Here is a 27,880-nt window from a genome sequence, read left to right as displayed (position 1 = left end):
TGACAACATGCAGATAATCATTTTGAATGAGCTCAGAGCATCTACTGCTGTTGTAGGTCAGGATAACCAGCAGAGAGGGCTTCCCCTGCCGCCTGCCAAACAGCAGTCTGTGAGCTCTACTCAGGCCTGTCCTGCCAGATGGTCAGTCATGCGCAGTCTTGGGTCAGTTTAATCAAGTTTCACCGGAACACACGGGAATCGGTTACAGTTACTAGGTAGTAAATAAATTAAAGATGCCCACAAAAAAGAAAAAAACAAGACAGGGCACAGAGGATGAAACCAAATATGTAGGTGACGAGGACTCAGAGGATCAGGAACCAAAGCCCAAGAAGAAAAGTAAGCAGGTGAGTAAGTCAGAGGATGCTGGAAGGTTGAAGAAGAAGAAGTTTAAAGACAGCGATGAAGAAGGATACAATTCTGATACATCTGGGCCGGATGTGAGGAGCACCAAGAAAAAAGGGAGAGATAAAGAAAAGGTCAAGAAGAAGAAGAAGAAAGCCAAAAGCGGGGATGAGTTGAGCAATGACTCACAGAATACTGATAATGAGAATAACAACAATGAGTCCAAGAGTAAAAGGAGAGGAGAAAAACTACCTGATGTGATCGAGACCACTAAGAAAGGATCCAAGAAGTCCTCAGTCAAAAACAAGATGGGAGCAAAGGATAAAAAATCCAAGAAGAACTCGGAGAAAGAGGACGAACATTCAGCTGGGGAGGAAGAGGAAGGGAAAAAGAAAAAGAAAGAAAAGAAGAAGAAAGGTTCAATAAAGAGAGATAGTGATGAAGACACCAAGAAGACAAAAGGAAAGAAGAAGAAGATTGAAAATTATGTTGAAATCTATGAGAATGAGCTTCGCAACTATGAGCCAGAAAAAGTGGAGAACTACGAGGATGAGTATCATAAAAAGAAAGGTGATTGCAAAGTTTTTTATCTCAACCTGTAAAATGTACAAAAGGTAAGCTGTGGAATTAAAATACTCCCTTAGTGAGTATGTCATTAATTCAAGGACAATTTCATGTAATTTCTGTTTGGGGAAAGACGCCTGACACCCAGAGTAGAGGTGAATTGCAATTATGGGATTATGCTTTGGTTTGATGTTTATTGTGATGTTTGAGGGAAGTACCATACATGTGTCGTCAGTATGTTATCTTCAACCTACAGCTATATGGCACCTGTCCCTCACTTATCTGTACACAGGGTGGTTTCACATCCTAATGAGGGGCTTCATAGCTCTCTAAAGCTCCTTTTTGGCTCTCACTGTTGAATTTAAAAATCCCAATGTAAAGCCATACTGAATGTTTAACTGAGCTCCACACACACACACACACACACACACACACACACACACACACACACACACACACACACACACACACACACATATACACATACACATACACACACACACACACACACACACACACAGACATTCTAGCAGTAACACAGAAAAACGCTCTGACTACATGCACTCCATACACTAACCCAAAATTAACCTTTAAAGGTCCCATATTGGAGAAAGTGAGGTTTTCTGTCTCTCCCATGAGGAATTCTAAGTAATGACAACAAAACTGTCGGCGCATCCACATGATACAAGCCTTCCGTCATCGCGTAACACCCCTCCTCCACGCTGTTGCTTGTAACCAAGAAGAAGATTAAAAAAGCATGATGGACTCTTCAGAAGAGGTAATTATCTTCGCTTGATTTTCGCGAAAGTCGCCGGATGACACCATTTTCTAAACATAGCCATACTGAGAAATACAGAGAGAGTTTTGTGGAGCTAAAAGTCTTAATGAGCTTTGTAGCAACTCATTTGGCAATGGCTTGAATGTAAAGTACATTCATTAATATAAAAAAGTTACGCACTAAAGCTTTAAGGAGACAGGTGCTAAAACAGTGTTTCAGACAGAGGTATTCAGACAGACAGTATGAGAAAAAATGTGTTTTATGTTGTAAGCATGTAAACATGCATCCATGCATCCATTCTTGTAGAAACCCAAAATACAAGTATGAACCTGAAAATATGCATAATGTGGGACCTTTAAATATCAGCCCTTTTCCAAATATTTCATCACAGTGGAATCAAGGCAATTCAAACTACACCTATTCTACTAATTTTGTTTATCAGACTATAAACATACTGTATTTTCTCCTTTTGCTAAATCCCTCAATGTTTAGTTACAGTATGTGTTTAATGGAAGAGAGAATGCATTAGTTTTTCCTAAAGAAACTTAAAGTACATTATTATCAACATATCTTATTTAAGGGTTTGAGGGTATATATTCAGAGAGTCATAGTGTTTGCCATTATGCAAGAAAAAAAGTATGTGAGTTGCCTTTGTTTTTGTTAATTTGATTTAGAAATTATAGTAGAATTTAATGGTTTAATGGTCATGTCACTCTCATAGTGGAGTAACATGACTTTACAACAAAATCCTTTTTCTGAGGAGTTTTAAAAAGAGGATAGAAATATTACAACATGCACAAACATGCAGACACAGATTATAGCTGTAAACTGTATATCCCCCTACTGTAGATGTTTACTACTGTATCTTACCATTCTGCCCAACATTCCCCTTGTATTGCACATTCTCCTGTTGTATTTATGCTTTACGTCTGCTTTCTAAAACACACCTCTATTTGTATTCTGTCACTAAACCCTGCAGTATATGAGGTGGTGACCATCACTGGCGATGAGAATGGAGCAGGAACTGACGCAAATGTGTTTGTCATTCTGTTCGGGGAATATGGCATCACTCCCAAAATCCACCTGGCTAGCAAGTAAGTCCTTTTCAAAGGACTAAGGTCATCTGTTTTCAAATGAAAAACTAAGATTTAATTTGAATTTATCACGCTGCTCTAGCCTCAGATCCCATAGTTGAATGAGTTGATTATGGTGCTTGAATTAAAACTGTGTATTTTCTTCTCCACTTTAACAGCACAGAAAAGAGGTATTTATTTCTTAATGCAGTGATGGTGGTGGTTGTGAAAGAATGGCTGCTCATACGACGGACCGTGTGCTGTGATTTTGGTTTTCAATCCGTTTGCGTGACTTGATTTGCTGCATGAATTTCCCAAAAAATGTGACAGGCTTTTATGTTTCGTTATGAATTATGCATGTGGAATATTTTATTTTTCTAGATTTACTTAAAACTTTCCTGTTTTACTTGTTTGGATTTATTTTGTAGTTGAGAGTTTGATGAGTGAAAAGATGCTGATATTCAGGTTGGTTCTCAAACTCTTACCATTTTGTGATTTCAGGAGCCGCACAGCATTTGAAAAAGGCAAAACTGATGTGTTCAGAATTAGAACTCACAATGTTGGACCTTTGCAAAAGATACGGTATGTTAGACTCTAGGTTAGACATTTTATCCCTGATCCAGACTGTTTTTCAGTACAGCACAGATCAGCTTTTAGTTCGACCTAGGCCAAAGTTCCTCCCCTGAGTTTGTTTGCAAGAAGAGTGAGACTTATTTATCTAAATTTTGTGTTGCTTCAGGATTGAGCATGACAACACTGGCCTGAACGCCAGCTGGTTCTTGGAAAGAGTAGTGGTGACGGATGTGATCAGGCCTCACCTGAGGTTCTACTTTGCTTGTAACAACTGGTTGAGTAAGGTGGAGGGAGACTGCCTTTGTAGCAGAGACCTGCTGGGTAGTATGGACCCCATGGACTTTCCAAAATGTATGTATACACAGATATGAGTATAAGTACTGCATATGTGATACACTTTATATTCAGAGTATTATGTAACAAATTGCTTATTTTTTTTAGAAAGTTAGTTATTTGCATCCATATTTCCTCTAGTTTAACATACTATTGCTGCAACAAATCCTCATATCTAAACGACAGAGTAGGTCGATTGTCATTGACTCCCAAAACAACATATATGACTGTTGTATTTACTGACCACGGTGATCATTCTATTCAACGTAACAAGCGCCGTTTTAAACATGTAGTAAATGTCATGAAATGGAACTAGTTACGTTTAGGCAATAAAAATAAGGCTTAGTTAGGGTTAGTAAAACATGAGGGATTGGTTTAAAATGAGTCACGTAAAACTACTTTAATGAAGACGTAACTGCATCATGGACTAAGGTCTGTAAAAGTCGATTAATTTCAAAAAGTGACCGTTGACTTTGGTTTCACACGGGAACTAACCCTGGTTTGTTAAAGCTTATTTTTAAATTGTTCTCTAAAGATTTTGGTCTTTATTTTCCAGATAATAAGTATATAGTGAGTGTTTTCACTGCGGATGTAAAAGGCAGTGGAACAGACGCAGATGTCTTCATCAATATCTTTGGGGAATTTGGAGACACAGGTAAATTAAAGCAGAACAGGTAACATGTGTCCTTACATAATGAACTCTCTCCCAAAGTGAATACCAGCTTAAATGCAGTCGATTCTTTTCAAGTTGGGTTTAAATCAGGATTTATCTGATAGAATTTACAAATTGTTTTGTTGTTTAAGGTGAAAGGCGACTTGCCAGTGACAAAAATAACTTTGAAAAAGGCACAGAGGACAAATTCACCATTGAGGCACCAAATTTGGGTAAAGTGAGGAAGATCACCATTGGCCATAATAACAAAGGCTCTTCAGCAGGATGGTTTGTGGAGAAGGTAAGAAACAAACATATTATTTACAAGACTGTTTCTTTAGTAAGCTAGAAATTAAATGAATTAATTTAAAATGCCTGACATTAATTCTTCATCTATACTATACTATACTATACTAAGACAGATAAATACAGAATAATGTGTTAATTTCATTTGTGTCATCATGTGTAACTTATGGGTTTTACAGAACCTTATCTTGAAACAAAACTCATACTCATACTGTACCTCATTCTGCTCAGTTCTGCCTCTGCAGAGGTACTTAAGACATGTGATCCTCTTATTTCCTCTCAGTTTTCTCATCTGAGTCTGGTGTCCATGCTCTTCCAACACATAACGTATGCACAACTGAGAGATGAGTTAGTTTAAACAGAAGCGCACACACACACACACACACACACACAGGACACCGATGTCGTCATTCTACCCTCTGTGTAAAGGGAAACCATGGCTCATTAAGGGATTGCCTTACAGCAAACAGACAGACGAGTCGGTAGATTTGTTGGTGACTGCAACACAGACTGACACCAAAGATCAGTAATGAATCATATTCTATTTGCACTGCCCCTGTGCTGCCATTAAAAGTTCACATGGATTTGGGACAAAATATTATTTGAGCTTGCTTTTGCTATTTTCATTGCTGCTAAAACATGTTTAAGCTTAGGCTATATACTATATGATATGTTAGTAAATTATTAAGTGAAACAATCTTTAATTAGTTATACAGTTCATACAATTGTATACATTTAATATCAGATTTAAAGACAACACATCAATCAAATGATGTCAGTGTATGTAAAATAATATTATATTACCTTTGATATATATATATATGTATATTAATTATATAATAAATATAAATTATAATTTCAATAAAGGCAACCTGTTGGTTGCTACATTAACTTTTTAGTGATCAAAATTTTCTTTATAAAAGAACATTGTCTTGTAACTTGTTGGCTGGGATTACATTCTATTTTTCTTATTTTTACTTTTTATACAGGTTATTCTGGATGATATGGGAAACAAAATAGTGTATGAATTTCCAATCAATCGTTGGTTTGCCATCGATGAGGATGATGGGAAGATCCAGAGAGACGTTTTGGTGGGGGGAAACCAGCCCACAGGTGAGAAATATGTTTATGAGCCTGGAAAAACTGCCTTACATGAACTTGTCCTCATGTCAGTGAATGCAACCATGGCAAGGATAGAATGAACTCAACACTTGGCTGTTTGAATTATTTGCCTCATTTTGTAACAATTATTCGCTTCCCTGGTCTGAAAAATATTGCATAAAGGATTGTAAGACAACATTCTACTGCCAAGGAACAGACCATTTGCTGTTTTTCTTATTCAGTATTCAGTTTTCTGTCCACTGCGGGATCATTAATTCTTGGGTCAGACTATCAATGTTTAGATCTGGTTGATCTGGTTTCTGCTAATACACTCCTTGGGGAGTTTGGGGGCTGTGACCATAGTGACCTACTGGCAGATGATAGCCTGACATGTAACTGTACCCACTAGGTATTGTGTACAACGTCCAGATTGTGACAGGAAACATCCGAGGTTCTGGGACCAACTCCAAAATCCACATTGTGATGCATGGCTCCAAAGGCATGAAGAACAGTGGCAAGGTGATGAGAAGATAACGTAGACACAGAGCAGACAACTTGTACCTCATTTTAAAAACAATTATTGTGGCAGTAGTTATTTAAAAAAAAAAAAGAAAAAAAAAGTAGTTGTTATTTTTCATTTGTATGAAACAGAGTATATAAAGACCTTTAACTTAATGTTGTAATGTTTGTTCTAGTAGTAATCCAGTAAATCGCATGGTACTACCCAAAACGATTGAATCTTAGACCACTGAGTATGAATGTGATGAAATCTCATCTGGGTTGTACATCTTTCTTACAGTAGATGAACCACCATTTCCTTTAACCTTTCTTCAATGTATTTGTATCCAGGTGTTTTTGGAGGGTGGAAAGTTTGAGCGGGGACTGACAGACATCTTCAATGTTGAGATTGCTGCGCTCCTCAGTCCCCTCAGCAGAGTCACCATCGGACACAACAATGAAGGAGTCAGTGCTGGGTGGCACTGCGAGAAGGTACATCGAACATGCACACACGCATACAAACAATCTGCCAATTTACTGAGAGTTAATTCAGCTGAATCAATTTTTTCCGCAGGTGGTGGTGTACTGTCCGTTCACAGGGATAGAGCAGACTTTCCCATGCAGCAAATGGCTGGATGAGAAGGAGGGAGATGGGCTGATAGAGAGAGAGCTCTATGAGATGGTCTCACTCAGGCAGAAGAGACAGAAGAGTAAGTTGAATGTCAATATTCATGGTTATTTTTTTTTAACTTCTTTTATTTCCTGAAACACTGATCAAACATATTTAAAACCCCATTCCAAACTCCAAACTATGTATCACACATTTGCATAATGACTCAGCAGGCAGTCTACATTCTACGTTGTAATTTTAATGAGTTGTTTTTCCTATTGCTTGTAAACTTAAGTATCCAATATCTATTTTAAAGAAAGGTAAATGATGAGTGCAGTTTGTATGTACTACCGGTATATTTGTTTTCTTCTGGTCCACAAACGTATACAGCAGAATTTGTGCATTAGCTTAAATTCTTTTCTGTCCACACAAATTTGGAAAGTGAGTATTCCTGTAGTGCGTTATGTCTCGCCTTGCAGCTCCGCCACCATCGGTGTATGTGAATGGGTGAGGCAATTTGAGAGGCAAATTGTAAAGGGCTTTGTCCAGTAAGGTAGAAAGGCGCTATATAAATGCAGTACATTTACCATTTACCATCAGATGAGTAGTTTTCGAGAACACGCAAGCAGCAATTCTGGGAACCAAGCATTTTATAACTGCATTTTCTGTCACATGTTGTTTGTGAGAATTTATACAATAAAGTTGTGAAAAAAAATAATACTGGGAACCACGCAATCGGCCCGTTCCGAACAGGCACACGCTCCAAATGGGCAATGCATTAGTTTGGTTTGGTTCTCCTCAGAGCACCCCTGGTCCTTGTGGATCTGGACGTCAGACCTCCCCGGTGCAGGAACCGATGCAGATATGTCCTTCCAGGTGTACGGAGAGAAGGGCAAGAGCGATGAGATCAGACTGGACAACAAAACAGACAATTTTGAACAGGGACAGGTGGATAAGTTTATGGTAAGTTTCCCTTATTTTAATACCACGCACATTAATATCAGCAAACCGATAATGAGGTGTCTTAGGAAACTTTTTATGTGATTTTACAGGTTGAGCTGCCTGATTTTGGAAAACTGACCAAACTCCGTATCTGGCATGAGAAGAGAAATCCTTTTGCAGGATGGCATCTCAGTAAGGTGAGGAATTCTAATATCTATCATCATATCAGTTAAATTAGCTCAGTTTGTAATTTACTCAGATGCATTCTGCCAGTATTAATATATAAAGTAACATTTTTGCTATTCTATATTAATTATATAATGTCTAAATATGCACAGTTGTAGGTATGCTAGTTAACATGAAAACAAGGATAATGAAACAGTTTAGTATCCTCAGTTCATAAAAGACATGGAAATCCAATCCAATCCAACTTTATTTATAAAGCACCTTAAAAACAACACTGTTGACCAAAGTGCTGAACACAGTCTATAAATAAACAATAACATACAACAGAGGCACAACACAAAATAATAAAACAATAAAATAAATGCAATAATACAAAACTCAAAGTCAACCCTCAAACTGAGTTAAAAGCCAAAGAAAATAAATGAGTTTTAAGACAAGATTTAAAAACAGGAAGGGACTCAGTCAGTCTGATGTGCAAAGGCAGCTCATTCCAGAGTCTCGGAGCTGCCACGGCAAACGCACGGTCACCTCTGGATTTACGTTTGGTCTTGGGGACGACCAGTAGTGCCTGGTCAGCCGACCGGAGTGAACAAGAGGGGGTGTAGGGCACGAGCAGATTAGACAGGTACTGGGGGGCCAGGCCATGCAGACATTTAAAAACAAATAGAAGAATTTTTAAATCAGTGCGAAAGTGCACAGGGAGCCAGTGGAGGGATTGGAGAATGGGTGTAATATGGTCAAATTTTCGAGTTCCAGTTAAAAGACGAGCAGCTGCATTTTGGACTAGCTGTAATCGTGCCATATTTGATTTGCTAATACCGGTGTAAAGTGTATTGCAATAATCTAAACGAGTGGTGATAAAAGCATGGATTAAAATTTCAAACTCATGTCGAGATAGATCCGGTTTTACTTAAGCTAGTTGCCTCAGCTGGAAGAAGCTGGTCTTCACCACTGCACCAATCTGCGCATCAAGTTTTAAACGACCGTCCAACTTGACTCCCAGGTTTGTAACCACAGGGCTAATGTCTCGGGTTAGACAACCCATGTCAACAGGAACCGCAGCAGCTGAGTCACTAGGAGCAAAGAGAGACACTCTAAAAGAGTTTTTGACTGACTTAGCGGTACATATATTTGGCAGTCGTCAGCATAGAAATGGAACGAAACACTGTGACTTCTGAGGATGGACCCAAGAGGCAGCAAGTACATTGAAAAAAGTAGCGGTCCAAGGACAGACCCTTGAGGAACTCCGCACGACAGAGGAGCCGTAGAGGAGACAGCATCACCAACCTGAACTGAAAAACTTCTGCCTTCTAAATAGGACTTAATCCATGCTAAGGCCAACCCCTTAATGCCCACCCAGTTCTCCAGTCGAAACAATAAAATTTGGTGGTCGACTGTATCGAACGCAGCCGTAAGGCATTAACAGATTATCTCATTTTTAAATATTTCATTCAAACAAAACAATTCCTTTTTTATGTACCTTAGAAATAAAGAAGGAAATTCTGAAGATTGTTCCGCTTTGAGTGTTCAGTGTTTACACAGTTGAATTAATTGATAATCCAGACAGCCCCTCACATATCAAAGTGCATTTTTCCAAATAGGCAACTTTGATGAAGACATTGACAAAGGAGAAGTATAACTTTCCTTGTGAGCGCTGGCTGGACACAAATGAAGATGATAACGAGGTTGTGAGGGAGCTACCTGCCACAGGAGACCTCATTGCTGAGCCGTTGCCCGGTATGTATATGCACCTGTATGCATCATGAGCAACAGGAATTGGCTTTGCCAAATATAAATAAGAAAGTAAAATCAGATTTAATTATGTTATTTTGTTCTGCAGTGATCAAATACAGAGTGACAGTTTGCACAGGGATTACTGGAGGCAGTGGCACAGACGCGACTGTTTTTCTAAATCTGATTGGAGATCAGGGAGACACCGGAAATCGGGAGCTGGTCAACTGCAAAAACAACGTCAACAAGTTTGAGAAAGGAAATGTGAGTACATTCAGTACACGAGCTTAGTGAAATATCGGGAAGGAAAACTTCATTCTTTGTCTTCTCCTTCTTCATATGCTTCTTGGTTTTTGTTTCTTTCTGTTTTATCTGCTGATTCAAAAAATATGCAATGATATCTGTCAATTGGTCATCACCACATATTCCTCAGTTTGACACAGGAAGGTATAAAAATGATGCTGACCGTTTTTTTGTCTTTCCAGCTGGATGAGTTTATAGTGGAGGCAGTAGCCATTGGGCAGATCCGCAGGGTGAGGATTGGACACAATGGCAAAGGTGGAGGCTGCGGCTGGTTCCTCGATAAAGTAATTGTAAGAGAGGAGGGACAGGCTGAGGCCCACGCTGTGGAGTTCCCCTGCAACAGGTGCATTAGTCTCAGTGTGAATACAGAAAAAAATGTGCTGAACAGTTGGTAAAACCACGGATGTGTGTATGTTATATATGAGAGTTTGTTCATTGAATGTGCTGCGCAGGTGGCTGGACCGCAACGAGGATGACGGACAGATTGTTAGAGAGTTAGTGCCATTCTCAGATGGACAGCGTCTTTACAGTAAGTTAGAGGAATCTCAAATTTGATTCTAACATTTTAATTTACCCCCTGATACTTATGTTTGTGTCTCTGTGTGTGTCAGACGTTAGCTATCACATCGCGGTGAAGACAGGTAACATCTCTGGGAGCAGTTCTGACTCTAACGTGTTTGTCAAACTCTACGGAGAGAAAGGCGACACCAGTACAATGATGCTGGTGGTCTCTGCCAACGACCTGGGGAACTACTTTGAGACGGGTCGCGTTGACATCTTCACGGTGGAAACCTTTGAAATAGGACAGGTGACAAAGTGGAGGCAGAAACATGATGATGATGTACTATGATGTTGATAGATACAGGCACTTAAGAAATCATTTATCGGGGCGCCTGAGTAGCTCACCTGGTGGAGCGCACGTCCATATATAGACGTTTACTCCTCAACGCAGTGGCCGCGGGTTTGACTTCGACCTGTGGCCCTTTGCTGTATGTCATTCCCCCTCTCTCTCCCCTTTCATGACTTCAGCTGTCCTAGAAATAAATGCCTAAAATGCCCTAAAAATAATCTATAAAAACAATTATCGAAGGCACACTGTCAATGATTACGTCCATTGTGGGCTGACCCATGCTAACAATATGTGCATCAAGGTGCACATGATAAATATCAGCTTATTTACTTTTAGGCAGTTATATTGCAGAAGTTATATTACAAAAGATTATCATCGATAGGGGTCTAGATAAGATTTTAACTTTGGACTCTGCATTTCTAAATTTGTAACCGCCTTCCATAGATAGGGTTCCCAGCATGAAAAGGGTGATCAGTCTATGTGCAGACAGTGACTGAACAATAACAATCATGAGTAGTATACATATTTTTCATTACACTGCGGCTAAGCATGAGGCTGCGTTTGTTAAAAAGAAGATAGAAAGTGTATGATGTAAATATAAATGTATTTTAAAAGCATGTTTTTGTCTGACTACTCAGTAAATGTGTTCGGTAATATCTTTTATTTATCAAATTTAAATAGTGTCTTCAATTTAATCTTATTCCAGATCAACCGTCTGATGATTGGCCATACCAATGAAGGTATGCGTGCCGGCTGGTTCTTGGACAGCGTTCAGGTTATGGTTCCTGTCCAGGGAAAGCAATACATGTTCCCCAGTCATCGCTGGCTAAGCAAGAATGAGGCTGATGGCAAGACAGAGGTGGAGATCTACCCAAGTGAGATCCTGGACATGGAACAATGTAGGCAACATACACACACACACACACACACACACACACACACACACACACATCAGATTCATGTTGACATTCTTTGTAATTGGTCCTGTGTCTTAACACTGTAGTTTTCTGGTCATGTAGCAAATTACATCAATACTGCATTTTAAGATCTAGGTGTCATTTTAATGGTAAAATATAAAACGTAAGCATTATATTAAAAACTACTCTACCTTAGTCACATTTTCCCAAGGAATATTGCCCAAATGTGTGCTGTTATTTTTATATTGGTTTAAAATCATTTGTGTGTCCCTTGACCTGTGTCAATGTGTATTTCCAGTGATTAACTATGAGGTAACAGTAGTGACTGGAGATGTGACGTTTGCTGGCACCAACGCCAGAGTGTTTATCCAGATCTATGGGGACAAGGGGAAGACAGAGGTCATCACACTCGGAAGCAGATCCAACAACTTTGAGCGAAACACCACAGAAATATTTAAGGTATCAGATTGTGGATTTCATGCTGAAATATCTATAATAAGCCCAGTGCCAAAGAAAAGTATTCATAGCTAGATGTTGCTTTGAGTTGAAACATTGCAACTGTTCCCCAGATAGAGGCCAAAGATGTGGGGAAGGTCTTTAAGATCCGCATCGGTCACGATGGCTCAGGGATCGGATCTGGCTGGTTCCTGGAGACAGTGGACATAAAACATCTAATCATGGCCTTGGTGCCCAAGGAGAAGAAAAAGGAGGACAAGAAAAAGAAGAAGAAAAAGAAGGAAGATGATGAGGAGGAGGAGGGAGGAGAGGAGATGCAGGAGGTGGTGCTGAATTATCATTTCCCCTGTTCGCGCTGGCTGGCCGGGGGAGAGGAGGACGGCGAGCTGGTGGTGGAGCTGCTGCTTCAGGATGCAGAGGACCTAGAAGGTACGAAAGAAATATAATCAAGTGTAATGTTGGATTTCAGAGAGAGAAGTGTTGAACGTCTGAGTGTCAAGCAGAGGGTTTCAAACATCTGGATTCATATTTAACTTCCCCGGCAGCTGAGCAGCCACAGAACTGGCAAAGTAACACAAAACAAAAACAAAGTCTAACTTGTCACTCCCTGTACTCTGCACAATTAAAAATGCCCCAAAATCACTTAGACTAGATTAAACAACCACTCACAGCTCTGTGGAGCTGCTATTTATGCATGGATTAATTCAGGAAAGCTGAATTACTCATATGCCACTTAATTTACTGTTGCATGAACTCAATATTCTTTCACACGTTTATATATTGTACTACATTGTCTGACAGTCAACACTTATGAAGTGTGCGTCTTCACTGGTGACACGCTGGGTGCTGGGACCGATGCCAACGTCTTCATTAATATTTATGGAGAAAACGGAGACACCGGAGAGCGCAATCTAAAGAACTCTGACAACCTCAACAAATTTGAGCGGGGGCAGGTATGAGAGAACTACTACTTTTTTTTTTTTACTTTTAAATCAGCTAAAGATAAAAGAAAGGCAAACAATGAATTAGATTTTTTTATTAATTTATGTAAACAGAAATGTGAAAACATCCTGGGAAAAATGTTCCGCTATGGTTCATAAAAAAGGCAAAACACACACACATTTTTCACATTTTTCAAATTATTCTTCATTAACTTTATTAATGTATGGATATAAATGACAAGCATAAGAAAGCAACTAGCAATGGAGTCATTTCCCAGCTGAGAAGGGTAGAAATGTTAGTTTGAGCCTGGATCTCAAATGTAAACAAAATATTTAATTAGGGCTATACAATTTTGCCCTGTTTCCTGCGAGGGTATCCTGCTGAATATTAACCAGCAGCTAGTCAAAGACTCAAGCACTTCCACGCAACATGAGCCTTGCACCAAGGTGTGGGTGGGAGTGTATTCTGGTGGGATTACAAACTCTCCTGTAGGCAAGCCAGCTGTGACTGAGAGGAGCTATGAGGAGTCCTCTGTGTCAGTGAACCTGTCCTACTTTTACTGATGACTTAATCCAAACCTGTGAATTATTAATCTCTACATTACACCTGGCTCATGTCCACAGATCCAAAGCAACAATAGCCTCTCTTCGGTGGAGGGAATGTTTGTTTACAAAAACAGCCACTCATACTGTACGCAATAAAACTCTTAGTATATTATATTTTTACATATATTTTTTAAATGCCATAAAAATCTCTGATTGCTGTATTTTGCAGGAGGATGTTTTCATTGTGACAGCTATTGATCTGGGTCCTCTGAAGAAGCTACGGATCCGTCATGACAATTCTCAGTCTTATTCAACTTGGTACCTGGATCGTGTTGAGATAGTGGACACAAAGGATGATACAACGTAGGTGAAACCAACATACAGTTTGCATGGTTTTGTTCAATTATTCAGTTATCACAGGGAAAGATCTCACTGTACGCTTTAAAGAGCAATAGTTTTGTGTAATTATACAATTGATAGTGATTTGATAACATGTCAAGTGCTGATCAGAGTCTTTCTTGGGTCTATAGCTACTATTTCCCTTGTAACCGCTGGCTGGCAGTGGATGAGGACGATGGACAGATAGCAAGAGAGCTGGTTCCTGTGGACGAGGCCTTCATGAGGAAGGATGAGGATGAGGAGGGGACAGCTGCCACACTGGGGCTCGAGCAGAAATGTAACACAGTTTCAAAGCTGGCTCATATCTTAGTAGAGGGACAAGATAAAAGGGAGCCCTGCTCAAGTATTTATCTAAGTGCTGGTGAAACATGCAGGTGGAGACAGGAGCAAAGAGGGACTCATGTATTAATGTGAAGATGAAAAGGATTAAAGTACTGACTTTAATTTTTATCTTGCAGCCATGTCTACTACATATACTATCAAAATAAAAACCGGAGAGAAGAAGTATGCTGGAACTGATTCCAACGTCTTTGCTATCCTATTCGGAGAAAATGACGACACAGGTACGATAACTCACCAGCATCCTGGCATTGTTGAGGCAGCCTCCTGCTGTATGTTTTTGACTCAATGATACCAATCTTGATTAAAAATGTGCATGTCACTCACAGGGATCATCAACCTTAAGGCTTGTAAGAACTATAAGAATAAGTTTGAACAGGGGATGATCAATGAGTTCACTGTGGAGGCGGTGGATTTGGGTGACCTGGAAAAGCTTCGAATAGGGCACGACAACTCAGGTGGGGAAAGAAAAGGCTCTATAGAAAAATAGTTATTGTCATAAGCAGTATAAAACTGAATAACATATGACTGCTTTCTCATTGTCAGGGGGTTCATCTGGTTGGTTCTTGGACTGGGTCGAGATTGACGCCCCCTCGCAGGGTCAGAGACTACGCTTCCCATGTGGCCGCTGGTTGGATAAAGGAGAAGATGATGGGGCGATTGTGAGGGATCTCTATCCTGCCGAGTTACAGACTGAACTCTACGTACCATGTAAGTGAACAGCTGTGGAAGAAGTACTCAAATCCATTAGTGAAGGTAGCAATGCGCTGATTGAAAAATCTTCCTGTAAAAGTGCTTTATGCAAAATCTTACTCAGATAAGAGTGTGGAAGTATTAGCAGTGAAATGTATTTAAAGCACTCTATCTGAGAAGGGTGCTTTTCAGAGCATTGACTTTTTGATGCAGCCTGTAATAAGTGTTATAATGTTTCTGATGTAGCCTGACTTTTAAACCTCAGCTTCTTAATTTACACATGAAACAGTCCAAATCACATTGCTGCAGCCGTAGATACTGTTCACTTCAACAACATTATGCATTATGTACTGTGAGTTGAAAAACTGTACTAGTGTTACATTCTACACACTACAATCTTCATCCTGCTCAAGGGGATAAGCTTCTCCTCGGACCGCGAACCTCCTATGGCGCCATTTTAATGCTACAAAGCGATCACCCCCCGTTAGCATTCCATTGACTGCCATTCATTTTGGCGCCACTTTGACAGCGAATAACTTTACATCTAAAGCATTTAAAGACTCTATTTGTCCATTGTTTATTTCTAAAAACAAATGTATAAAAGGGTCCATTACCTTGTACCTCACGTTATGGCTCCGTAGTATACGTTTTTGTAAAAATAGGCTAACGATTGTGTCATAACCACGCGACTTACTGTCGCATAGTAGAGGAATTACCGTATATTGTACAGGAGAAGCGTGCAGGCAGTTTCGTCTCACATTAGCTGTTTAAGTGTAATTACTAATGTTAACTAGCATTTTAGTTAGCAATAATTAGCCTGTGCCTATGTTATCTCCTTACATATACCTACGTTCTCCGACTCTGCAAGATTGGGAATGATTGAGATTTCTCTTGGCACAGCTACCAGAAGACTTCCAACTTTCAGACAGGTTGCTCACGGCACATTTACGTCGTCTCTCTCAGTTGGAGGCTGCGCAGTAACGCTCAGCGCTCACCGGAAAAGTGCTTCTAACGGCCTTCACTGGTCTCCGTCCAGAGCAACGGGATCTGTTGGTCCATTCTTATATACAGTCTATGATCCTGCTCAAGTGAACATTGCCTTTCCACTTCCTTCTACAGCAGGTGATGTCATCATCTAATTAACCGTAACAAATCCAAACATCACAAAAAATTCAGGTCTAAAAAAAACTATTGATTTTTCTTTCTGACAAAATGTAAATAAAGAAATGGCACAAAAGCATACTTTCCAATGTTTTGGGCTCACTCTCACTGAATCACGAGGTTATGAATGCATGGTGATATTTTTGCAATGTAATCTAACATTAGACCGAGATTACCTCACTCTAGACGATGCAGCTCTTCTGTCTCTCCTCTCCCATGCTGCTGCTGGGGCATTTGGGTTAAGTGGCATCGGCACATGCAGTTCAACATCACATCTCCCTAAGTCCTCTAATATTTCTTCATTGCCAAGCATGCACTCTTAAAATAGCATCTGAATAACGCGCCACTGACTTTAGACTAGGTTTTTCCTGGTCTGTGGCGGAACTGTTTTTTGAAACTGCAAAATAGCACTAGGGAACGTTTGCGCTGGAACACGCCTCCTCTTTTTGCTGAACCTCCCCCAGGAGCACAAGTTCATTCCCTAATTTACCGACGTGAGTCTGTGGAGGTAAAAGTCCGCTGTGTGTCGCGTGCAAAATAGGAACGAATGATACATGCGTCGGTGTAGAAAGTGAATTGCGCTGGGTGCAAGATAGGGACCAAAATCTGTTATAGTGCCTAAAAAGACACAGGAAAACAAAACTAAATAAAACAACCTGAGCAAAACAAACCACAGCCAACAACACATGTTCTAAAATAATAAGGGAAAAAAAATAATTAATATAATGTGACTTTTCCCTTATTGCACTAGAATAACTAATTATTGCAATAGTATGAATGTAATTATGCAATACAACGTAATTTGCTACTTATTACCGACAGGTATGCATAGCTTTATTAATACTACACAGTAAACTAAAGTGTTTTCCCCATGGGACAGGTAAGGACACAAACTCAATGGTCAATCTATTGACAATCAATCTAGTTTTTGCCATGCAGGTGGGGGCAGACACTGCAGGAGCAGGATTAAGAAAACAGCTCCTGAAGTTTCCAAAATATGATATATATTTTTTATTTTGTCCACATTAGATATTAACTTGTGCATACACATTATTATCTTGGGCCTACAAAGTATTGTCTTGTGCACATAAAACTGTGCATGAGTGCTTGAGTAACTGCACATTTACTGTATATCTTCCATCTTACTTGTGTAAACAAAACAAAGCTGTCACCTTCTCCTCTGATTTCTCAGTTGTGCCTTATGAGATAAAGATATACACCAGCGATGTGTTTGGTGCGGGAACAGATGCCGATGTGTTTATAGTCTTGTACGGAGGCAAGGGAGTGTGCACACAGCAGAAACACCTGTGTGTCAATAAGAGAGAGAGACGTCTGTACTTTGAGAGGGGAGCTGAGGACATGTTTATTGTGGAGGTGAGTGTATTGATCTGGACTTTACATCCTTTTAAGACAGTGGCTTTAGCTCTGTTAACACTGTGTTGTCTTTTTCCCAGCTGGAGGATGTTGGTGACGTTATAGAGAAAATCAGAATAGGACATGATAACAAGGGCACAAACCCAGGATGGCACCTGGACAGAGTGGAGATCAGACGACAGCTCAGGAAAGGAAAGGTAGTAAAAATTCACTTGCGTAGATAAGTGCATCTTTAAGAATTTCCTTGTCTGTGCCCTAATGAAATTAATGACAGATTAATAATGTCACACTTTTTGGCTCACACACCTCTCAGAGTCAGATATACTTTCCTTTGGTGTCAATCAGACACAGCCGAGCCCAGTTTGGGGATTTTTTTATTTATTTTATTTTTTAATGGCAGGGTTCGGAGACGACCATTTTCCCATGTGAGTGCTGGCTGGCCAAGTCTGAAGATGATGGGGAGACGGTTAGGGAGCTAGTCCCTTCAGACATCATCACAGAGAAACTCCTCAGGGATGGGAAGCTGAAAAGGACTGAAGTTGAGGTGGAGGACGCTTTGGAAAGTAGGTTAACCCTGAATTACTTTTCTTAAGTATAAATTTGAGAGACTTTACTTAAGTTTCCATTTCATGCCCCTTTATACATTTACTCCACTTCAATTCAGAGGAAAATAACAGCTTTAGTCACTACTTTACAGATTAAGATAATACATATAAAAGATACAATAAACTTATAAAATATGATGCACTGTTTTAGATTAAATCAATTAAGAGTAATTCAAATAGTTAAAATAAGCTCCATCTAGAGCAACTACATCTGTAAAATACCACTAAACATGATATAACACTCATAGGGCCATTTTTCTGCATATTGTGCCTTGAAGTAAAAGAATGCTAATAATTGTTACATACTTTTAAAGATTTAGTGCATAACTTTTTGCTATTAATAAACGTCCGTTACATTCAAGCCATTGCCAAATGAGTTGCTACAAAGCTAATTACAGTAAGTAAGACTATCAGCTCCACACAACTCTCTCTGTATTTCTCAGTATGGCTATGTTCAGAAGATTGTGTCGTCTGACGACTTTAGCACGCAGAAACTCAAGTGAAGATAATTACCCCTGAAGAGTCCATCATGTTTTTTAATCCTCCGTGTGCTTCTTGGTTACAAGCAACTGCGTGGAGGAGGGGTGGGGTGCGTGATCACGGAAGGCTCTATCATGTGGACAGTTTTGTTGTCATTACTTAGAATTCTCATGGGGGCGACAGAAACTACGCACTATAGCTTTAATGTGGCTATAGTCAATGTTTTTATAATAACAATGCATCAAATGACAATGTGAAAGGGATCGCTTGTAGTGATGAACCTACAAAGAATTATCACCTGAATCTGCAGATCCCCTCAGTTTTATGGAGCGAGTTTCAGCTCATTGTTTAGCTTAATTAATATACTGCTCACACACTCATTCTGTTGGATTGGAATCTACTTAATTCATATAAGCATTGAAACTTCAGTGCACACCAGAGATTTCAAAATCATCTTAGTTTTCCATAATTACAAATCTGTGAGCAAACATTGTGTACGTCTACTTAATTCATAGTTCTGTTTTTTCTTCCATCACAGCTCACATGTACAAAGTTTCTGTGCGGACAGGTGATATGTACGGAGCAGGAACGGATGCCAACGTTTTTCTCACCATCTACGGAGACCTGGGAGACACAGGAGAGCGTAAACTTGCCAAATCTGAGACCAATAAGAACAAATTCGAAAGAGGAGAGGTATGTGAGGAAAGGTGTGATACGTTATGACACAGTACTGCTGGTGTCTAAAGGTATCAAAATGTGTCATATTCTCTTTGCCTCTTAGGTGGACAAGTTCAGTATTGAGGCTGTGGACTTGGGCCAAGTGTTTAAGATACGTATTCGTCACGACAACTCCATGCTAGGGGCCGATTGGTACCTGGACCAGGTGGAGGTGCTGGATATGGAAACAGAAGAGGTGTACATGTTCCTATGTGAGCGCTGGCTGTCGACCAAGAAAGAGGACAAACGCATAGAGAGGACATTTTTCGTCAAGGTTTGTTAAACTCTGGTTATGGTTATTACTTTGTTCTTCGTATCTTATTTCAAATTAGCTGCTGCTGCAGATCAGTTATGAGAATGAAATGCGTTGATTATCTGTCTGATATGTGTTGGGTTCAGGGGTATGAAGGTGAAAGAAACACTGATCCAAACTCCAAGAAGTTGCTTCAGGCCAAACTGGGGCTGGACAGAAACGCCAACAAGAAGAAAAAGAAAAAAAAGGTGGCAGTGGTGGAAGAGGGTCCAAGTAAGGTCACAAAACTATTCTTCAGGTTTCCCAAGATGGGTTTGGCGTATGATGAAAACATGTGCTTTCCTGCAGCAAAGACAACATAAAGGAACCTTTTGAAAAATTACTCAAATCATTAATAGCAATACCAGCAGGGAAGAATACTCCATATTAAAATCGAAAAGAAAAAAAAAGCCCTGCATACAAATCTTAAAAAATACAAACTTTTAGAAATTTTTCAGATTTTTCAGTTTACAGCTTTGTGTATTTATAACTCTAAAATTTGAACAAATTAGCAGAATTAAAAAGAAATAGTTCAGCATTGTGGGAAATATGCTCATCTGTTTATAAGAAGATCGATTCCACTCATGTTTGTACTAAATGTGACGCTATAGCACGTTAGCACGTTAGCATAAAGACGGGAAACAAGGGGAAACAGCTAACCTGTCTAACAAAAAACCCTACAAACACCTTAAAAGCTCACTAGTTAACACCTCTTGTTTGTTCCGAATGCGAAGAAGAAAAACAAAGTGTAAAAACAATTTGGTTTTTCGGGAAATAATCTCTGTTTTATATCTAGGATTATTTCTTGGCTGTTTTTTGCCTGGCAATCTCACGGTGACGAGATATATCGTGTTTATGAGTTTTAGAGGTGCTGGTTGGCGGGGGGGGTTGTTACCCTCAGATAGAGCCAGGCTAGCTGTTTCCCCTTTTTTTCTAGTCTTTATGCTAAGCTAAGCTAAGGTAAGAGCTGCTAGCTATAGAGTTGTATTAACTGTACAGGCATATAAGTGGTATCAATTCTCTCATCTAACTCTTGGAAAGAAACCAAATAAGCGCATTCCTCAAGATGTCAAACTATTTGTTTGAATTCAACTATTCCTATTCTTCTCCTCCACCCAGTCATCCCCTATCACTTCACCTTGTCCACTGGGATGGAGCGTGATGCCAGCACCACAGCCAGGGTCTATGTCATCATCATCGGCCCCAATGACGTCGAGACAGACAGGTTGTGGCTGGACCTGCAGGAGGGAAAGAAATCCTTCACAGCCGGAACCATGGACCACTTTGTGTGTTATGGAACTGACGTTGGAGAGATAAAGAGGGTGGAAGTGAGAATCTAGGGCTGTCTCTGTTGTTAAATCTGTGAAACTGTCTTCTCTCTGCTGCCTCCTTCGATGCACTGATGTTAAAAATGTAAATAAAGCCATTCTAGCTCAGCAATAATGAATTCTAGCTGCGCCTTCTGGTACCTAGATCAAACAAAATCAAATGATATATAAATTCCCAGTTCTACCTTCCCCCTCTTTTTCTCTCTCCTCTCCCTCCTCTTTCCTCCCTCCTTCTCTTCCTCAGCTTGGCCACAACGGTGTCACACCAGAGAGCTGCTGGTTGGTGGATGAGCTGTCGGTTGCCGTGCCAACCAAAGGTATCAAGTACATCTTTCCATGTAAGTGCTGGCTGGCTAAAGACAGGGGAGATGGTCTGACTGCCAGACTGTTCAATGTGCTGGACGCCAGCACGATCAACATAAACCGCAAAGTGAGTCACAGCACCTAAAACCTTGGAAAATATTCATTTAATGTGTAGTATAAAAACAGAACGAGTCTCTTCCGTATATGTATTATCTATTGCTGTATATTGTAGGTTATTTATTCGGCAACAGTTGTCACAGGTGACACTCAGTCTGCAGGGACTGATACCAACATTTTCCTGACGGTGTACGGAGCCAATGGGAGCACAGAGGAAATGCTGCTGCCCAAAAATGAGCACAGGTCAGTCATGCAATTAGCGCCTGATTGTATTGATCACTTTTCATTAAAGGAATGGTTTTATGTTTTGGGAATTACACTTATTTGCTTTCTCGCCTTCTCTTATTTGTATCGGCTAAATATTTCCCTCAAGAGTTGGTAGAGACCAAAAACAGAGCTAAAAGTTATGTTCGCCTGGTGGACAGAAACACAACTCCAAAAAAAAAATAATCAATGATGACAATCGCAGGTTTAAGCGAGACTTTTGTACACATTAAACAAACAAGATATAACATGTTAATCTGTGAGCTTTAGAGGTGCCGATAGGTGTTTTTGGACCGAGCCAGGCTAGCTGTTTCCAGTCTTTGTGTTAAACTAAGCTAACTGGCTGCTGTCTGTAGCTAGATAATTACGATACTGACATGAGAGTGGTATCGATCTTCTCATCTAACTTTGGGCAAAAAAACATATAAGCATATTTCCAAAACAATTTCTTAAAGATAACCATCTGAAGTCCAAATATATGTGAATGTATATATTGTTTCTGTTTAGGTTTGAAAGGGACCAAAAAGACACATTTAGTTTGGAGATAGATGACATCGCTCCTCTAAAGAAGATCAGAGTTTGGATTGATGGTTCTGGAAGTCGCCCTGACTGGTTTCTTGACAGGGTAAGGTGTAGACTACTAGGGCTACTACCTGTAGGAGCACCATATAGCACAATAAAAATAAAAATTCAAAAAGCCTCTGTATTTGATCTGGTTTTATTCCTGTAGATACAAGATACATTAGTGATTATGTTTGGTAATATCATATCTTGTTTAATACTATGTAGACCACAAATACAGGCTTGTAGTTCAATTTTAGAAATCGCAGTATTGGTCCGAAAAATTGCAATTAGATATTTTCCTGAAATCTTTCAGACTACTAATGTCGGTCTGTTTCTGTCATATCTTCTGCTGCTACTAAACAATGATATTGACCAAGAAAACATTTAACTTCAGTGGTCAATGAATGTCTAAATAAAAATGCTTTTAGATCCTGATGCAGAACCTGAGCACAGAGGAGATATATCTGTTTACCTATGAGAACTGGCTGTCAAAGACAAAAGGGCCAAAGAGGACAAAGGTATGTGAGCTGGCAGCTGTGGTGGATGAGGAGGAGATGGTGGAGAAAACAACCTACATCATCCAAGTCCAGACCAGTGATGTTGGAGGTGGGTAACACGAGTCGCTTGTTTAATTTCTAAAACAGAGGATGGAAAAATTGGTTTTGGACTTTTTGAGCATTTTACATACAGTATACAAAAATACTCCTAAATCAGGCACAGTATTTATATTTAGTGTTACAACATGTAAGGCCACAGGGTGTTAACGTTGGACATCTTTTTTTACTACTGATTGCTTACCATAATATATCTATGTTAAAGTAGCATCCATGCAACATTATTAGGCAAATATAAAGATCTGTTTTCATCAGCAAATGCCTGTGATATTTTAGGTGCCGGCACTGACGCCAATGTGTTCCTGATGGTGTTTGGGGAGTATGGGGACACCGGGACACTGCCTCTAAAGGAGAGCACCAACAGGAACAAGTTTGAGCGTAAAATGAAAGATGTGTTCAGATTCCCTGACATGCTCAGTCTGGGCGAACTGTCAAAGGTCCGAGTGTGGCATGATAACAAAGGTGAGGAGGAAAGGAGGGCTGGGTGTCAGGACAGCACAACAGACAACAACAGGGGGGATCTTTGTTCTCTTTTCAGACATGATTTTGATGATTTGTCACAGTGATTCATCTTTCTTTTCTTTTTTTTAAACACTTAATTAATTTTTCACATTTTAACAGTATATTGTTAACAGTACATACACCACCAATGACAGAAAACAAATATCCAAAAACTATTAGACAGTTGCCAACTCTACATGATGTTGAGAGTCATATAAAGTTCAATCCTGGGGCGCTTGGGTGGCTCACCTGGTTGAGCGTGTGCCCCATGTGCAGGGGTTCAGTCCTTGCCGCAGCGGCTGCGGGTTTGATTCCAACCTGCGGCCCTTTGCTGTGTGTCATTCCCCCCCTTTCTCACCATTTCCTATCTATAGCTGTCCTGACAAAAAAAAGAGTCCTAAAATAATATGCCCCCTAAAAGAAAATTCAAAAAGTTCAATCCTATATTTTAATGACAGACCCAGCCTGTCATATTGTAGTGGACCCTTTATATCCTAATTATGCCACCTGATCCAATAAAGATTTAATAAAAATAAATATGCAGGTATGGAAGTGTATAGCAAAGATATAGGGATCATGGCAGGAATAAATAATAACTAAAACCATATCTACAAACAACAATAAATAAAACCCAAATAACACAATGACAGAGGTGGTCTACTTACCAGTTACATTAACAATCAAGAAGTCGGGAAGGATAGATTCTCCACATAGGGATGAAGGGGGACCAGATTCCATTATATATCTTAAGTGTACCATTTAGAGTGAATCTCAGTTTTTCAATTTAAAGACACATCATGACCTCCTTGAAGTGATTTGGCTTTTTGTCAAGGCTTGTTTGATTACAATCTCAGTATGTTTATGTGTGCTCTTATATGGCTGAGACCATCTAGTCAAACAAGAAGTTACATGAGGGGAAATCATTGCAGTAAATCATTTTAAAATAATTTAATATATTTTACTGTATTTACAACTTTTTTTACATAGTGGATTAACTTTTCTTTAAAAAAAAGTCAAGTATTAGAACTCATATGACCAGAAATGTGGATGAAATGCCAGAATCTACCCTTTTAGCGTACTGTTATCTTACTTATCTAACATGAAAAGAATATTATAAACTTTTTTTGTAAAATACGCTTGTTCACTTTCTTGCCAAGAGTTAGATTAGAAGATCAATACCACCTTCAGACATGAGAGTTGTATCGATCTTCTCATCTAACTCTCAGCAAGAAACAGAAAAGCATATTTCACAAAAATGTTAAAACTATTGAATTTGTTTATTTTGCACAATAAAATCAAGACAACAATAACACAAAAAAGTTAAATAATAAAAAATAAAGATTGTGCAGGTGAGCTTAAGAAAACCCCTAGGGGCTTATAGAAGGAGTCTCACCTAAGGAAGTGAGGAATAATATAGACAATGAACAATTCCTTCAGGAGTTCCTCAGCCAATTTGTATATAGTATGTACCATCACAATTGATAGCTGTAATGCACAGGGGCAGGGCATGAAATTGGCACCCGCCCACCCGCCAAATGCGGGTAACTTTTGTGATTGGCGGGTGAAACTGTCAATCTACCTGCCACGTTGGCGGGTAGCCAATGAGATTTGAGTGATGCAAAACATTTCAGACCGTCCTGCCAACATGTATACATTTTAACATCAATGTACGCTGTCACTGAACCTGCTGCTGTTTCAATACTGTCGGCTCTCTGCAGCGGGCAGGGCTGCTCCGTTTCCCCCGCGACTGACGCGCACACACAATCACACACAATCACACACAATCACACGCAGACACACGCACAGACACACACACACAATCACACACAATCACACACAATCACACGCAGACACACGCACAGACACACACACAATCACACACAATCACACACAAACGCACACGGTGGATGCAGGAAAAAACGCAGATGAGACCTACACGATGACCTAAATTGAGGACAGCTACTCTCGTTATTGTAAGTTCATGATAAGTTAAAGTCCAACAAGTATTTTATCAAACCGTATGAATGTGTGTCCCAGGCCAGGATAGGAAATTAACTAACAATGTAAAGATTAACAAGCCACTGACAATGACAGATATGTTCATATTTGATTCATTTAATACATTCTTATTTTGTGTCTTAAATCCACCAGCCTTTTTCATATTTTACCAACATTTGCAGCATCCTGAGCCTTTTTGGTAAGGTTCCTAGGAAATCTCAGCCCAGAGTAATGAATTAATAGTAATAAGTATTATTCTCCCCAAAACAAGTTTCCTTTTTATTTATTTTTAAGAACTATACAAAAAAAATTCTTGTGTTATGGTGCGCATTCACCAGTGTTTTGTTGTTGTTTTGGTGCGCATAGGCTACTCCTGATTTTGTCAGTCATCTCATCTCTTATATGCAGTGGCGTAACGAGCCAACACCGGGCCCCTATGCAGGATTATCAAAGCGGGCCCCCCTACTACAGCACGTGATGACGGCGCAATGTCCACGAGTAGGCTACCATCAATAGGACAGGATAGGATCATAGAGACACAGCAATTCCTGTTTTTCACCTTTATGACAAAAAAAAAGTGGCTGGTAAAAAGTCCCTGTGGCAGGTGGATTTAAAAATCCACCTGCCACACAAAAAGGTGAAACAGGTAAATACACATCATTGCTTTAAAAAAACATGTATTCATTGAAAGGATAAAACCATAATAGACTTTGTTGCTCTTGCTGCAAACAGGTCCTGCTCCTGGTTGGCACCTGGAGTACATTGACGTGAAGGATGAGGCCATGGACCAGACCTTCAGGTTCCCCTGCGACCGCTGGTTTTCTAGAAATGAAGATGACAGGCAGATAATGAGGGAGCTGGCCTGTGCCAACAACGACTCCATAGACCTCAGTGACAAAACCAGTTAGTACAAATGGAAGTCTGTGGGCATAATTTCAAGCTCTCTAATTGTCGAAGATGAACGACTTGCAGCTAATTACAACCATTTGCCAGATGTGAAATGATCTTAGTGCGACAATCTCTGTCTGTCTGCATTGCCACAGAATATGAAATTGCCACAACAACTGCTAACACAGACGACGCCTCCACCACCACGGAAAACGCCTGGATTGTGTTGGAAGGAAGGAAAGCTCGTTCCAAGGAGTTTGTTCTGGAGAATAAGAAAAAGAAGTTCTTATGGTAGGTCTTCAAAGGGAGTCTAGGTGCCACGGCTAACGGTAAAACCTTATTATGTGGCCTTACATAATCCCCTCTCTTTCACACGTTTTGTTTTTCTACCCTCTTTTATCTTGTAGCTTCACTTTCTGTTCTCCAAGTCTCTGTTCTCAGGAGACCAAATCCCAAGAGACGCACAAAAGAAAAACTCTTTGGCAGACCACTGAATTTAACCGTTCACTGTTCAGAATTAAAAACTGCACAAACTATGCAAGATGTTGTAACTTTTATTTGCCCTTTCACAGTGGTGCCACTGACAAGTTTGAGTTCTCGTCCAAGCACGTTGGGGAGATTGCCGGCATCTGCATCGGCCACATAACAAAAGACGGAAAGAAGGTGAAGAAAGAAGCCTTCTGGCATGTTTTGGAGGTGGTGGTGACAGAACAGGAGCTGGGAAACAAGTGAGTTGAATCTCATATATCCTGCATAATGTTATATAAAATGTCATGTTGATGTGATTTTAAACCTTCTCTCCTGTTTAGGTATTTCTTCAACTGTGATGCACAAATCCCCCTGGCAGCCAAAAAGGACCAATTCCTGACATTTGAGTGCTTTAAGTCCATCGAGAGCTTCGCAAGCAAAGTCCGCAACCTGGTCCCTGTCAAGTATGAAATCATTGTCATAACTGGGGATCTGAAAGGAGCTGGCACTGACGCCAACGTTTTTATCAGCATCTATGGTGTAAACGGTGACTCCGGCAAGCGTCATTTGCGGCAGACGTTCCGCAATCTTTTTGAGCGAGGGCGAACAAACCGCTTTGTTCTGGAAATGCTGGACCTCGGGGAGTTACTGAGGGTCAAAGTGGAGCATGACAGCACCGGCTGTGGGTGTGGGTGGTATCTAGAGTGTGTGGAGGTGACCAACACAGCCAACTCAGTGACAACCATCTTCCAGTGTGGAAAGTGGCTGGACACTGGTAAGGCCGACGGGCAGATTCAGCGTGTGCTCTACCCCAAATATTAGGAGGAGGACGCATGAAACAAAAAGTGGGGGAACATTCCTTTAGAGTTAGTTAGCATAGTTGTCTGCATGGTAGAGGAAAAAGATGGAAATTAACAGAAAAATATGTACCTTAGTGTCAACCTCTAAAGGAAACACCAATGTTCTTTTTTAAATTTGTGCCAACTGTTTAGGTTGTCCCTCTTCTAACGTCAGAGAAAGCCATTTGCCACCTCTCTTGTTCAATTTGAAAAGTAAAGCGAATCACACCTGAA

At 40.0% G+C, this 27,880-nt stretch overlaps 1 protein-coding gene across 2 annotated transcripts; it reads left to right on the top strand.

Moving 5' to 3' along the window:
• Positions 1-27,880, top strand: loxhd1b (lipoxygenase homology domains 1b). 2 transcript variants are annotated; one of them, XM_031305921.2, is made up of 43 exons: positions 234-912; positions 2,664-2,778; positions 2,937-2,948; positions 3,259-3,339; positions 3,497-3,681; positions 4,220-4,318; positions 4,468-4,616; positions 5,611-5,734; positions 6,132-6,241; positions 6,572-6,712; positions 6,795-6,930; positions 7,633-7,793; positions 7,883-7,969; positions 9,560-9,695; positions 9,799-9,953; positions 10,175-10,335; positions 10,445-10,521; positions 10,604-10,800; positions 11,549-11,741; positions 12,058-12,218; positions 12,329-12,644; positions 13,017-13,168; positions 13,932-14,065; positions 14,233-14,378; positions 14,560-14,664; positions 14,770-14,898; positions 14,987-15,151; positions 17,487-17,668; positions 17,749-17,865; positions 18,069-18,231; positions 19,292-19,446; positions 19,535-19,744; positions 19,870-19,996; positions 20,882-21,090; positions 21,335-21,520; positions 21,626-21,753; positions 22,282-22,399; positions 22,767-22,944; positions 23,229-23,414; positions 26,184-26,354; positions 26,495-26,630; positions 26,912-27,067; positions 27,149-27,880. In XM_031305921.2, the coding sequence occupies exons 1-43, from the start codon at positions 234-236 to the stop codon at positions 27,627-27,629; spliced, it is 7,209 nt and encodes a 2,402-aa protein (XP_031161781.2). In that variant the 3' UTR covers positions 27,630-27,880. The 2 variants fall into 2 exon arrangements, with proteins under 2 accessions (XP_035847551.1, XP_031161781.2); XM_035991658.1 differs by lacking the exon at positions 2,937-2,948 and having other exon boundaries at positions 1-912; positions 27,149-27,629.

The sequence above is a fragment of the Sander lucioperca genome, chromosome 2 (assembly GCF_008315115.2).
Source record: "Sander lucioperca isolate FBNREF2018 chromosome 2, SLUC_FBN_1.2, whole genome shotgun sequence".
Classification (NCBI taxonomy): domain Eukaryota; kingdom Metazoa; phylum Chordata; class Actinopteri; order Perciformes; family Percidae; genus Sander; species Sander lucioperca.
This window is presented reverse-complemented; position numbering and strand designations above follow the sequence as displayed.